The sequence below is a fragment of the Gouania willdenowi genome, chromosome 15 (assembly GCF_900634775.1).
Source record: "Gouania willdenowi chromosome 15, fGouWil2.1, whole genome shotgun sequence".
Taxonomy (NCBI): Eukaryota; Metazoa; Chordata; class Actinopteri; order Blenniiformes; family Gobiesocidae; genus Gouania; species Gouania willdenowi.
Genome location: NC_041058.1, coordinates 19563257 through 19577593, shown reverse-complemented (window position 1 = coordinate 19577593; position 14337 = coordinate 19563257). Strand labels below are relative to the sequence as shown.

The window sequence follows — 14337 nt, the reverse complement described above, 5'->3', positions numbered from 1 at the left end:
CTCACATCTGAGGTGGAGCAAAACAAAGATGTGCTTTTGGAATGTGTGAAAACTGGAATTAAAGAAGCGTATTTAAACGCTCTGTGGAAGAGGTCCAGTTACTAAGCAGGTGACGTCTGCCCCCCTGTGTGCGCTGTGAGCAACTTCTCAACAGAGATCTTGGAGACACACAGATATGCCGTTTATATCAGCCTCAGTCTGTACGGTTTAGGCAATAAATATCACATTAAAAAAATAGATGCTCAAAACGCTTTGAATGATTTCTATTGAAGTGACTCTTGTGTTAAAATGACGGCTTTGTCCTACTCCTAGGGAACTCTGCTCCGCCGGGCCACGCCTCACCCTGGCGAGCTAAAAACAATGAAGAAAGCGGCGGAGAATCTCCGCAACGACCTGAACGCTGCCAAAGGCCTGGACTCCAACAAAAACGAGGTCAATAACGGTGCAGACAGAGTGACCACGTCTGTGTGACTTTTACCTCAGATTGATTTCTTTTTATTACCTCTTGTGTCTCGCAATGTTGCCCCTGCACAACCGTTCTACTTAATTTTACCCACAACCCCCGCTGTGGCCTACCCCTGGGACACCTCCTACTCCAGTCCTGTGTGAACAAACCCAGTCCAACAGGGCCAGTGTGCCTTCCTCTTATTTATCCCAGTCCTCTGCCATTATAGGCAGAGATGCTCCCTTTAAAGGATGTTTTTAAAGATTTATTTTGTTTTTAAGTGACTCCTTTTAAAACTTTATATTAGATAGTTGCACTATACATCTTTACGACATGTTCAGATCTTTTTAATTATATTTGTTCTACATCTTTTTTTAAACACTGGGTGAATGATTTTTATATTTGGGGCAAAGAAGTAGGAGTTTTTTTGGACTCTACTGATTCTGGATTATTGTATAGCTTCTTCGACATGTGAATATTGATGCGTGATATATTTTTGGCAGCTCAGATGTAAATACATGTACAGCAAATATCATTTTTTTCTTTTTCCCCCAGATTTTGAAACCTTTTTTTTGTCTCACACTTGGTACATTATTTCATTAATAAATCAAAAACAATGAATGAACACTAATGTCTTATTCAGTGCATATAGCTGACACCGTGTAAATGAATGGCCTTCGATCTTTTAATTATTCATTTATGTTTGACATCAAAACATTTTTTTTTTTTAAATAAATGGAATAAATACGTACTGGACATCAAACTTATACCCATCTGCAGTAGAAATACACAGAGGTATTGAGTTTGTCTTATTTATATTTGCTGTACTTCAGTGTGTTTTTTAAAAAATGGTTTCCCACTAGATGCCAAAACCAGCTGTATTTTTGTAAAAACCTATTCTTTTAAAGGTGTACTGTCTAAAGTGATCTTCTGAGGTTGGGTGGGAATAATGCAGGGCTCTTTCGTACCACTTCAATGCACTTTTCAGCATTGCTCAAGTTTGATTCTTTTACATGGTACATGATTATATGTATTCTTTTATTTGAATATGAACCAGAGAACTTAGTTCAAATGTTTGGTTTAATGTTTTTAATTATTTTATGATCATACTGCACAAACCTCATCTCAGATGAGCGTGGGGCCCTGAGATTTGAGCTTTTTAACCACTGATCAATAAAAGTGAGTGCAACAAAACATGTTTGTTATTCTTTTTACCTAGTCTCAGTCCTCAATATTTGAATAATTTCTCTCACCTTTTTATTTTTATTCTTTGTTTTCAAGTTATCAATTAATTAAGTAGAACTTTTGCAGGTTTTCTTTTTAATTGTCCCAAACTAGAAATAATAATATAGGACCAAAGTTTAGAAATGTTCCACAGATTCCTGTTTGTGATCCTTTTATTCTTCTCTGTCCACAAATGCATGTTTTTGTTAGTTTGTTTATCCTGCACGTTGCAATTTCCCTATTGCATTTTTGAATGTTTATATTTGTATAAATGTGTACTATGTTAACACATCAACACACACACACACACACACACACACACACACACACACACACACACACACACACACACACACACACACACACACACACACACACACACACACACACATCAACACACACACACATCAACACACACACACAGATTACACTCATATATGCAAGTATAATTGTAACTAAACCTGAATATTCTTTAATGTTTCAGAAAACAAGTGCATCATCTTTTAATTTTAAGTGCTTTCCTAATCAAATCTACAAAATTAAACAATCGGCTTTGTCAAGCGTTCAAATCTTTTAAGCAGTAAAGAGAGAAAAATAAACAAAATCACATCTAATAAACTCTGAGATAGATACAGTTTTGATATCTGGTGCTCAATGAGTTTACTAGGTTTTATCGACCTTTGTCCGCCATTTCCATGACTCAAATGCACATATTAAATTCTCAGGTATGTATGTATCTATGTTCACCTTTTGCATTAAAGTGGTGCAAATCAATAATCGGCATTGAATCACAAGCTCAGCCAAGCACGTTTAATATTGTACTCTAGTATTATATTATTGTGGATAAAATAATAACTTTAGGTTGCCCCCGGTTCTTTGATTAATATGAGTGAGATGTCTCACTATGGGATGCAACCTCTGTCTGCATTCCTCAGAAGCATTTATTTAAATCTGCCAATTCCGATTGGTCAGTGAAGCGCATCCGTCTGCTAGGGAGCCACCCACCTCCTATAAAAGGAGGACACGGACAGACATGCACCATTTAAAATAAGAACCTCTTCTCCTCGTTCGAGCAAGGATTGACTGGTGAGACATCTCACTCATATTACTCATAGAATGGGTTATATACATAACCTAAAGTTGTATTTCATAATATTTCATGAGATGTCTCACTATGGGATATGGAAACTTCCATAGTGCAGACATGCTTATCGAGCGGTACCAGCCCCCAGGGCAGAAGTCTGATCATATCAAGGCAGTAAAATTGCCCGTGCCACGCACGAGGTGGAAACGTCCAGCATGTAAAAGCAGACAAACGTGAGGGGCAAGGTCCAACTCACCACCGCACAGATGTCCTGGACAGACTCTCCCCTGAACAAAGCCCAGGATGTGGCAAGACCCCGAGTTGAGTGTGCATGCAGACCCTGACACGAGTAAGTCAAAGCAATAGCCTTCACCACTCAGTGTGACAGGCGTTGCTTAGTAACAGGCTTCCCCTTAAGGGGATTGGCCCAGGAGACGAACTGCGGATTCCACAAACTGGACATAATTATTTGGCCGCTGCTCACCCTGTGAGGCAGAATAGGCCAAAAGGTCCATGGGAGAACGTGAGCCCACAGCCTTTGGCACAAAGGCTGGGTTGGGTCTGAGAATAATCCTCGCATCACCAGGGAAAAGCTGAGCGCACGACGGGTGAATCGAGAGTGCATGGATGTCGCTGACCCTCTTGGCCAAAGCCAGAGCCAATAACAAGACCGTTTCAAGAGAAGCGAACTTCAGGCCCACCTCCTCCAGTGGTTCGAACGGAGGACGATTAAGTCCTGCTGACTCGTCGATTTGTTCCCAAAGCCAACGTGACATGCGGCAATCGCCGCCAAATACACCTTCACAGTGGATAAGGCTTCGTTTTTGTCAACCAGGTCCTGCAGAAATGACAAAATCACTCCCACCAGGCACTGAAAAGGGATGTGGTTCCTCTGGAGGCACCCCCCCTCAAATAGCCTCCACCTAGAGTCATAAAGAGACCTAGTGAAGGGGGCTCGAGCACTCTGTATGCTGGAAATCACACTGTGATAATCCCACAGCTGACAGATTGAGCCACTTAGGGGCCAAGCTCACAGCGCCAGACGTTCTGGACGCGGGTAAAAAATTGTGCCCCTCCCCTGTGACAGCAGGTCTCTTGACAGCGGGAGCTGCCATGAACGTGCACACAGCAGCTGATAAATCTCTGCCAACCAGTGCATAGCCGGCCAAAGTGGAGCCACGAGAATCTGCGTGCGGCCACATTCAGAGCCAACGGGGGCGAATGTGTAATGAAGCACATGCGGCCAATCGTACGCTAGTGAGTATATGCCGAGGGTAGCCTCCGTACTGCGCAGGGAGAAGAACATTGCACATTTTTGTCCTCTGCTAACAGGTCCACCTCGGCCCATCCGTAACGAGCTCATAGCTGTTGCACCACTCCCGGGTGGAGCATCCATTCCCTGTAAACCGGTGCGCCCCTGTATAACAGGTTGGCGCACCGTTTTACGACACACAGGATCAGTCTGCGTGCCAGTGACGACAACCGACGTGAGCACAACCCGCCCTGCCGGTTGATGTACGCCACCGCCGGGCACATCAGTGGCGCAACCAAGACCTTCCGTGCGCCATGACGCACAGAATCGAGCCCATGTGAGGCCACCCACAGTTGGAAATTCCTCATCTGATGGTGACTAAGGCAGATCACGAGAATGGCCATTAAATCAAGTAAACAAAAACATTATCTGAACTAAACAGATTTCCCCTTTTGAAACAACCTGAGACACGCCCCAAACGTCTTCACCTGCTCCGGTGAAAGACGCGCGGAATGGCACAGAGCGCAGAGTCAGACCCAGGAAAATTACTTCCTGTGTATGGGGACAACACGCTCTTTTCCATATTCACCACGAATCCCAGATTTGACAGGATGCACGTGTCTCTCTGATTGCGCCAAAGCAGCCAATTGTCCAGGTACGTAGCCAGGTGAATGCCCCGCTTCCTCAGCGGAGCAATCGCAGCATTCGTGCAGCGCACAAACTCCCTCGGGCTCAAAGAGAGGTCGAACGGGAAAGCACGGTATTTGCAATACACCCTCCGGAAAGCAAGCCTTTGGTACTTTCTGTGAGGGGGATATATTGGAACATGGAAATACGCATCTTTGAGGTCGACAGACGTGAACCAATCGCCCTGTCACACCAGACGCAGTAGGGAGGAATGCGTGAGCATCCTGAAGGTGTATTTTCTGAGGCTCCTGTTCAGGGCCCGTAGGTCCAGAATGGGACGAATCCCAGACCCCCCTTATTTGGGGACCAGAAAGTACCTGGTGTAGAACCCCTCCCGAGACTGAGCGGGAGGGACAACTGAGATTGCTCCTCAGCAGGGAATGCGATCTCCTCTTGTAAAACAAGATAAGATATTTATTCTCCGTGGGCCTGAGAATAAATTATGCCAGCAAAACAGGGAGGGACTTTGATATCCTCCATAACACCGAAGGCGGAGCTGCAAGCGCCCTCCATCCCTCCACAGTCAGGGAGAGAGATGTCAAGCGCTCTGGTGTACCCACGCTGGTTTGCTTGCGTCCGAAGCTTGGATACCATAGTATCTGGAGCTGGAGCCGACCTACACACTTTTGTGAGCGCCCAGAAGGAGGACCGTCGTAAGCACGGGCCCATAGGCGCCGAGGGAAGTGGGACCAAGACGACAGCGTGGTGTGCCTAAGTCCACGCACCGGCCTTGCGGCACCATTGCGGCCTAGCGTGCAGTGGGGCTAACACCGGAGCGAGAGAGCCGCTGGGAACCAACGTGTGCCCAAGCAGCAGCGTTGGAAGGAGCCGTTAGCCGGGGCTGAGGCTCGGAGGTTCACTACCTTTCTGCAGTGAAGGACAGCATCTGCCAAGCAAAGCAAGGTAAGAGCTGTATTTTTCCTACTTTTCGACCTGTTGTGGTCTAGAGCAGGGTGCTAGTTCTGCCAGCCTCCGTTGACTGGAAAAGGAATCCACCCGTGGACAGTTAAACTGGCAAAAAAATGCGAGATAGCTGATGAAGAAGAGGTGTTTGAATGGTGTGCGTCTGTCCATGTCCTCTTTTTATAGGAGGTGGGTGACTCCCTAGCGGATGGACACGCTTCACCGGCCAATCAGGATTGGCAGATTGAAATTATGCTTCTGAGGAATGCAGACAGAGGTTGCATCCCATAGTGAGACATATCACGAAATATTATGAAATAGAACACATTATTATAACATAGCTATAAAACACATTATTCATCAGTGGCTTTATTAAGAGGGTAATATAAGCTGTTTTCTTTGACAATAAACAATGCATACATTAAAGTAAAATAGAGTCGAGTAACTTTAATTATCCCGCAGTGGAGAAATTTACCGTCATTACAGCCAGAGGTGACAAGTAATAAAATAAAATACTTTGTACAATGTACAAATACTTTGTTACTGTACTTAAGTAGTTTTTTCTGGTATCTGTACTTTACTTGAGTGTTTATTTTTTTTGGCAACTTTTTCCTTTTTTTTTTTTTTTTTTGGACAAAACTTTTAAATCCTTTGAAGATGACATCACAACGTAAAAAGATGCAAAATGTTGGTATTTTGAGCTCTTTTCTGTTGGGCATGTCCCTTAGTTTTATGCTTAACATTTTAAAGTTCTTAAAAATGTTAAACTCAATTTAATTGAGCATTTGTACTTTTTTTTTTCTTGACACATTTTATTTACAAATTTTACAAAGGCAACAGATTTAACTTGTTTCCATGAACCAGTATTCTACAAGTTCTTAAAAAAAAAAAGAAAAAAAAATCAAGATATGGAATTAGCTGGTTTAAAAACCCTGTCTTATTATTGAAGGGACATTTGTTTTACTTTTTACTTTTTGACTTAAGTACATTTAGTAGCATGTACTTTACTTTTATTCAAGTAGGGGAGCAACTTTAATGCTTTTACTTTCAGCCGAGTCATTTTTTATTCAAGTATCTATACTTTTACTTGAGTACTGAAGAATAGTACTTTTGCCACTTCTAATTACAGCTCAGATAATGTGCAAGAACAAAAAAAAAAAAAACAATAGCTGGCAACACAGCCCACACAAAAGACACCCGAAAAATAGTGCAATGTGGGAGATAAAATAAACAATACAATAATAGAGGCTATATATAAATAGAAAATAAAAAGTATGAAAAACCGAGATATGTACATATTTACAGGTAGTGTAAGGTGAGATGCCCTAGACGACGGTGGGGATGAATGACCTGCGGTAGTGGTAGAATTGTTCTTGGGGTACATTGTGGTTTTACCGTGTGGTGGTAAAACATGTTTGTGTTTCTGTCTGTTTTAAGATTTGGAAGAAACAAGTCCCAAAATATAAAATTCTAAACATGTAATTCAAAGTACAATCTTGTATCTGTAATGGGTTATCCAGGAGCTTGCTGGGAACAGCTGATCAGATGACATATGTGGTCAGCTGCAGCTGAAGCAGATGCAGACATGTTTATGGGCCTGAGGGAGGAGAAGACCATGAGTTTCCACCAGCACTGGGCTTCACATCTCCTTTCCTATTCTTCGTCACTATACATTAGATCAGGGGTCACCAACATGGTGCCCGAAAGCACTAGGTAGCCCGAATGGACCATAAGATGTGCCATCAGGCCTGTTCTAACAAGAACACTATTAACCAATGAGCTTTGTCTATATGCTTGCCAGTACAGTACATGCTGCACTTGATAAGTTTTTGTATTAAATTAACCGTTTTTTAAATGTTTATTTTCACTGAGACATTGAGGTAGATTTGTTTAAGTGTTGCAGATTGTTATAAGAAAAAAATCTAAAATATCACAAAATGGATCAATTGTACAAATTTCATATGTTTTATGATTAGTTTAAAATTGTTAGTTAGTGGCTAGTTAGTAGGAAGATAAAGATTTCCGATGAAATGTTATGGAAATTAAACAATTGCATGAATTATGAAAAAAGAAAAATCATTGCATGTTAGAAAATGTTTACCTTTTTAAGTCACTGCTAGTTTTCTTTATTATCTTACCCTTTAATTAAAGTGAAACTGGGAAAATGTAGTTATCAACAAGTGTATATCAAACCAGTAGCCCTTCGGATTATTCAGTACCTTTAAAGTAGCTCACAGTTTCAGACAGGTTAGCAACCCCTACATTAGATGCTGTCCTGTGTTGTTTTAAAGCAATAAAAAGCTTGAATTCTGATTGGTTTATCATCTGAACCCATAATATCAACAAGGAAAAATGTGTGAAATATTTAGGGGGATTCCTTCTGGGGAAACTCATTAATAAATACATTAAAAACAGAGAGTAACAACCAAAGCTTTACAAAGTTTTAATATTTTAATGAACATGTGCACAACATTGAATTAAATAAAATTGCTCACGAGGGGTTTCTGCACATATTCAGTAACATCATACTCAAGTCAAGTCAAAGTCAAAGTGTTTATTGTCATCTGTACAGTTAGAAACACGTTTCCCTGTACAATGAAATTCTTGCTTTGCCGACCGCCAGTGAATGCCTACGTAATAAAGGAATAAATCGAGATAAAAGAACTATAATAACTAACAGTGGCATGCAACACTGTTACTCAACAAAACCTGAACATTAAATACAAAACACCTGTACAATTAAAAAAAATACAAATATATTAACTATACAGAGGAGAGGTGATATATACAATGGTATGTGCAAAAAGCTGTTTCATAATGGAAAGACATGGTGTTAGCTGTGCATGGGCGCATCTGTCTCCACCCTTTTCTCTGCACACACCCAACACAGCATAACGTGGATGGCTGTTCATCATAGGAATGGGATCCACACAAGGTTCCTGCTGCTTAACAGAAGGTTTTCCTTGCCGCCATGATGAATTCATGTTGGGTGTGGGATACATATGTATGTGTATATACGTATATATGCATATGTGTGTATCCATAAAATGAAGAGTCCGTCCTTAAGACTGCTCTACTGTAAAGTGCCTTGAGATACCATTGGTTATGATTTGGCGCTATACAAATAAAGATTGATTGATTGATTGATTGATCTAAAGTGCAAATGCAGGTGGTGTACAAAGTTCAGTGGAGAAGTGGGGGGGGGGGGGGGGTGAATGAATAGCTCATTAGACTCCGATCACTTATTTAGGAGTCTAATGGCCGAGGGGAAGATGGAGTTTTTGAGTCTGCTGGTCCTGCATTTCACACTTCTGTACCTCCGGCCTGAGGGTAGAAGTGTGAACAGTCCGTGTTGGGGGTGAGTGGAGTCCTTGATGATGGTGGCAGCGCTCCTGTGGACTCTGCGCTTGTAGATGCTCTGCAGAGAGGGCAGCGGAGTCCTGGTGATCTTCGTAGCAGTCTTCACTACTCTCTGCAAGCGTTTGCGGTCCATGACAGTGGTGTTGCCGTACCACACGGTGATGCAGCTGGTCAGGATGGGCTCAACAATGCAGCTGTAGAAGTTGCTGAGGATCTTTGAGGACATTCCAAATTTCCTCAGCCTCCTCAGGAAGTACAGCCGCTGTTGAGCTTTCTTCACCAGCTGTGTGGTGTTGAGGGTCCAGGTGAGGTCGTCTCTGATGTGGACCCCAAGATATTTGAAACTGCTCACCCTTTCCACTTCCAGCTCCTGGATAGACAGTGGCTGATGAGGACGCCTCTCCTTCCTCATGTCCACTATCAGCTCCTTCGTCTTTTCCGTGTTGAGGGTGAGGTTGTTGTCCTCACACCACGTCACCAGACTGGACACCTCCCCTCTGTAGGCCGCTTCGTCTCCGCCAGTGATACGTCCTATCACTGCGGTGTTGTCCGCAAACTTCAGGATGGTGTTGTCCTTGTGGGAGGTGACACAGTCGTGGGTGAAGAGGGTGTAGAGGATGGGGCTGAGGACACAACCCTGAGGAGTGCCAATGTTCGTGATAAGGCTGGCTGAAGTCCTGGACCCAATCCTGACAGACTGGGGCCTGCCAGTAAGAAAGTCCTGGAGCCAGTCACAGAGGGAGGGGTGGAGTCCAAGGGAAAACAGTTTGTGGGTGAGTTTGTGGGGGATGACCGTGTTGAAGGCAGAGCTGTAGTCTATAAAGAGCATCCTGATGTAGGAGTCTTTATTTTCCAGGTGGGAGAGGGAGAAGTGAAGGGCAGCAGCAATGGCGTCCGAGGTGGACCTGTTGGGACGGTAGACATACTGCAGGGGGTCCAGTGTGTCCGGTATGCTGCTCCGAATGTGGGTCAGCACCACCCTCTCAAAGCACTTCAAAATGATTGGAGTGAGTGCTACTGGCCTGTAGTCATTCAGGCAGGTGGGGGGGCTCTTCTTGGGGAGGGGGACGATGGTGGTGGTCTTGAAGCAGGAGGGGACGGTGCTCTGACTGAGGGAAAGGTTGAAGATGGAGGTGAGCACGTCTGTCAGCTCGTTGGTGCATGCTCTGAGGGCCCGCCCAGGGATGTTGTCTGGTCCTGCTGCTTTGCGGGGGTTTATCCTCCTCAGGGCCGTGCGTACCTCGGCTGATGAGACGACCAGTGGGGGGTGGGAGGGCGGTTGGGGGTTAAGTAGATGCCTCCTCTCTGTGCTGGGGTTGGAGGTCTCAAAGCGTGCGTAGAAAGTGTTGAGGTCATCTGGCAGGCTGTCTGAGGTGCTGGTGGTGCTTGAGCTGGTCCTGTAGTCAGTGATGTGCTGCAGGCCTTGCCACATCCGCCCGGAGTCAGCAGTGGAGTAGAAGTCATCCAGCTTCTCTCTGTACTGCTTCTTGGCCGCTGTGATGGCCTTCCTCAGTCCGTACTTTGCAGTTTTGTACTCACTCTCATTGCCAGATGTGTATGCAGCAGAGCGAGCACGCAGCATGTGTCGTACCCGACTGTTTATCCAGGGCTTCTGGTTGGGAAACTTCTTGACTTGTGCGGTGGGTACGATGTTGTTGACACAAGTGCTAATGTACCCAGTCACGTACTCAGCATAGTCCTGTACGTTGACTATAGTCCAGGATGCACCCAACATGCTGTGCAGGTATTACGAGCGGCTAAATGAGATTTATTTGGTGTTATGACCAAATCATAATAATATATAAAAGATTAATTATTATTTGGGGTTGTCTTTAGAGAAAACCTCATTTAATGACATTTGTGTGACGTAAACAAGATTCTGCTTCCAGATTAATGTAATAATGGTTAAATCATCCAGGATCATTTACTGTCATCTTCACAGGAAATAGAAGGACATTTTATAAGGCAGGCTCTTGTTCCTTTTGGAAAAACTTTGCATTATTACATTATTAGTACCAGCTAGAGGATTTTTTGTCTTTTCAAAAAAATTTTTTACAGCCTGGAAAAGTAAAGCAATTTGTTTTAATGTTTTAACTTTTTATTTCCAGAAAAACGGTGCATTAAAAAGCTACAATGAAAAAAAATGTTCTCCCCCATTCCCCACAAACCCAGTCAGTCCCCTTCTTTTCATAGTTGAGACAATAACAACAAAAGACAAAAGCAAACCCTGTATACGACCACCCAAAATATGCACCGGTAAACACAAGCGCAGTTATAAAATATACAAGCAAAATAGTGAACGTAGTAGGAAAGCAATTCATACCAGGATGCTTTCATGATTTCATGCTATCTATAACTCACAGACTGGCTGTAAAAGCATTTTTTTTCTTATCACCAGGAAGGTGTAAACCAACTGTCAGATAATGATGCCCAACTTCATCGATTTCATCATCACAGAGGTGAAACCCAGGAGGCCAGGAATTGCAAACCTTACAGAGCTTCTAATGCAACACCTGGTTTCCATGGAAACACTGTGGTCAACATAAAGATCCCATCCATCACACAACATGTCAAGTCCACTCTAGTGACAGAGAAGACTCTCCCTTCTGCGCCATTTATCTCCCAAGTGCCATTAAAAGTGACTATTATCTTTTTTTTTTTAATGTATATTGAATTATGAGCATAAGAAAAACAATTATTTTTTTTTAAGGCAAAAATAATTTGCTTGAATGACTGTTAATCAATGGTGCATTTTGATTTAAAAATCCAATTGTGTGGCTGGGCCATTAAAATGTTATTTGCAGATAATAGCATACTTTTCTTTAAATAATGCAATGTTTTGTCCAAGTTGCAGATTAAAGTGTGTGGTCAGAGCGGTAGTTTGGGTATCAGCATTGCTGGAGGAAAAGGTTCTCTACCTTACAAAGACCAGGACGAGGTGAGTGTTTTTGACTGTCAACAAAACTTCAGCTATGGTGAAATACAAAACTGAAACATAAAGGTCAAAATTATTAAAATTAATCATCTATGCTGCCACCACCTGATCAGCTTCTAGAAATATGTTGTTTATCAGCTCTAACATAACTTCTCGGAGTCAGTATAACCCCCTCGGAGTCAGTATAACCCCTTGGAGTTAGTATAACCCCTCCAAGTCAATATAAACTCTCAGAGTCAATATTAAGCCTCAGAGTCAGTATTATTTACACAATAAACTTTATTAATAATGACTAACAGCAGGGGGTGCTGTCACTGTTCCAATATGTTTCAATGGGATATTTTACTCTTAATTTTGCCAATTAATCAAGAACCGTTAAACTTAAAATAAGGAATGTCCTTAGAATTCTGAATGGAGGGGTTCCCTGATCAATAAAATCAGACTAAATTTGGGGGTCAAATAAAATACATGGAAAGCAATAGTGAAGAGGCTATATATCCTCATTAATAACGAAAATATTTTTTAAGCTAGGTTTTCCATAACACTGCAATGAATTGTCAAGTGCAGTCCTTATTACACCCCTCAATCTGGCAACATGTAAAAAATAGTGATCCTCACATGGGGGAAATACACTTTACAAGTTAAATTCAGACAACCAATGATATGAAGTTTCTTGTTATCATTCACTTTTTTTTTTAATGTATTTGTTTATTCATTTCAGGGCATCTTTATTTCTCGGGTCGCTAGAGGAGGACCATCTGAAAAGGCTGGGATTCATGTTGGAGATAGATTAGTAGAGGTAAGAAATCTTTACAGCACTGTAAATGTGACCCTAAAACAGACATGGGCAACTGTACAGACATGTACGAAATGACAGAAATATATACAAAAAAAACCAAGAATACATAATACATTAAAAAAAAATAGACAAAGAATTACAACATTGCAGGAAAATACAGTATAACACGCCGATAATACTCCAAAAACATACAAAACTACGACAAAAATGAACAAAACGACAACAGTAATACACAAAATAATTCTAAATAACACAAAATGACAACATGAATACACAATATGACTCTGAAAAACATACATTTTACAGGAAAAATACACAAAAGGACAACAGAAATGCACAAAATGCAATCATAACAAGCAAGAAAAACACTAAATCACTATAAAAACTATTTGTTCTTTCCTGTGTTAATGCTCAGATTGCTCAATAGTCTAAATGCTGACATGAATGCTGATCATGTGGCCCTTCAATCAAACAAACACATTTTTGTGGCACCAGCTGTGATAGAAGTTCCCCACTTCTGCTCTAAAATAACAATAATAACCTGAATTCCATTATTCCTTGGCTATGTTTCTCCTGCTACCAGTAGAGGACAGTGTTAAACCAATAGAAGATTAGTCAGCATGCTCATGAAGGTCCAAATCTCCTGCTTATCTCTGTTGACACCTGATATCCATTCACTTGTTTTAAAAGTATAATTTGACCTGTGCAGGTCAACGGCCTCAGCATGCAGGGAGCGACGCACCTTGAGGCTGTGAGCGCCTTGAGAAATACTGGCAGCTGCATCAAAATGAAAGTAGTCAGAGAGAGGCTGATGTCTCAGGAGGGGTGTGACCCAGATGGGCCTGGAGTACCCCTGGACCTGGGGGGACTGCAGCTGTGTGGCCTGGCCAGTGACAGCCTGAGGATCAAGCAGCCTATGATGGAAACCATGGAACGTGGTTTGTTTAGGAAGAATGAGGCCACCATCTGCAATGGCAACGGCACGGTGGGTGTTTTACACCAGAATGTAATTATGCTTTGTTACATTATTAATATTATCATACACATTCACATGTAAAGGACTGTTTAGAGATCACTAGGGCATGCATAAAATACATTTCTGAGCATAAGTACACGATTTATCAAATACGTTTTAAGTTTTGCCTTGACAGGTGGAGAGAATACCAGCCTCCTGCACACATACATACAGTATATACTCACATACATACATACATACATACATACTGTATATATACACATACATACAGTATATACTCACATACATACATACATACTGTATATATACACATACATACAGTATATACTCACATACATGCATACATAAATACAGTATATACTCACATACATACATACTGTATATATACACATACATACAGTATATACTCACATACATACATACATACTGTATATATACACATACATACAGTATATACTCACATACATGCATACATACATACAGTATATACTCACATACATACATACATACATACAGTTTATATTCACATACTGTACATACAGTAGCAGCAGCGGTCACGTGATATCAATTCACTAATGCACTGTGAACTTATGTATAGCATTTAGCACAGCTTTCTACGTTGCCATCTTGGGGAACTGACTGCGCATGTGCAAACAAAAACATGCTATGAGA

At 41.9% G+C, this 14337-nt stretch overlaps 1 protein-coding gene across 1 annotated transcript in view; it reads left to right on the top strand.

The window, feature by feature from the left end:
* The window catches only part of LOC114476996 (leucine-rich repeat-containing protein 1), a 31863-nt gene extending 30224 nt beyond the window's left edge, over nucleotides 1-1639 (top strand). The window contains exon 14 of the mRNA XM_028469020.1: nucleotides 313-1639. Coding sequence (XP_028324821.1) covers nucleotides 313-471 — 159 coding nt within the window. The 3' untranslated portion in view covers nucleotides 472-1639. The remainder of the gene's footprint in view (nucleotides 1-312) is intronic.
* The last annotated feature ends 12698 nt before the right edge of the window (nucleotides 1640-14337 follow it).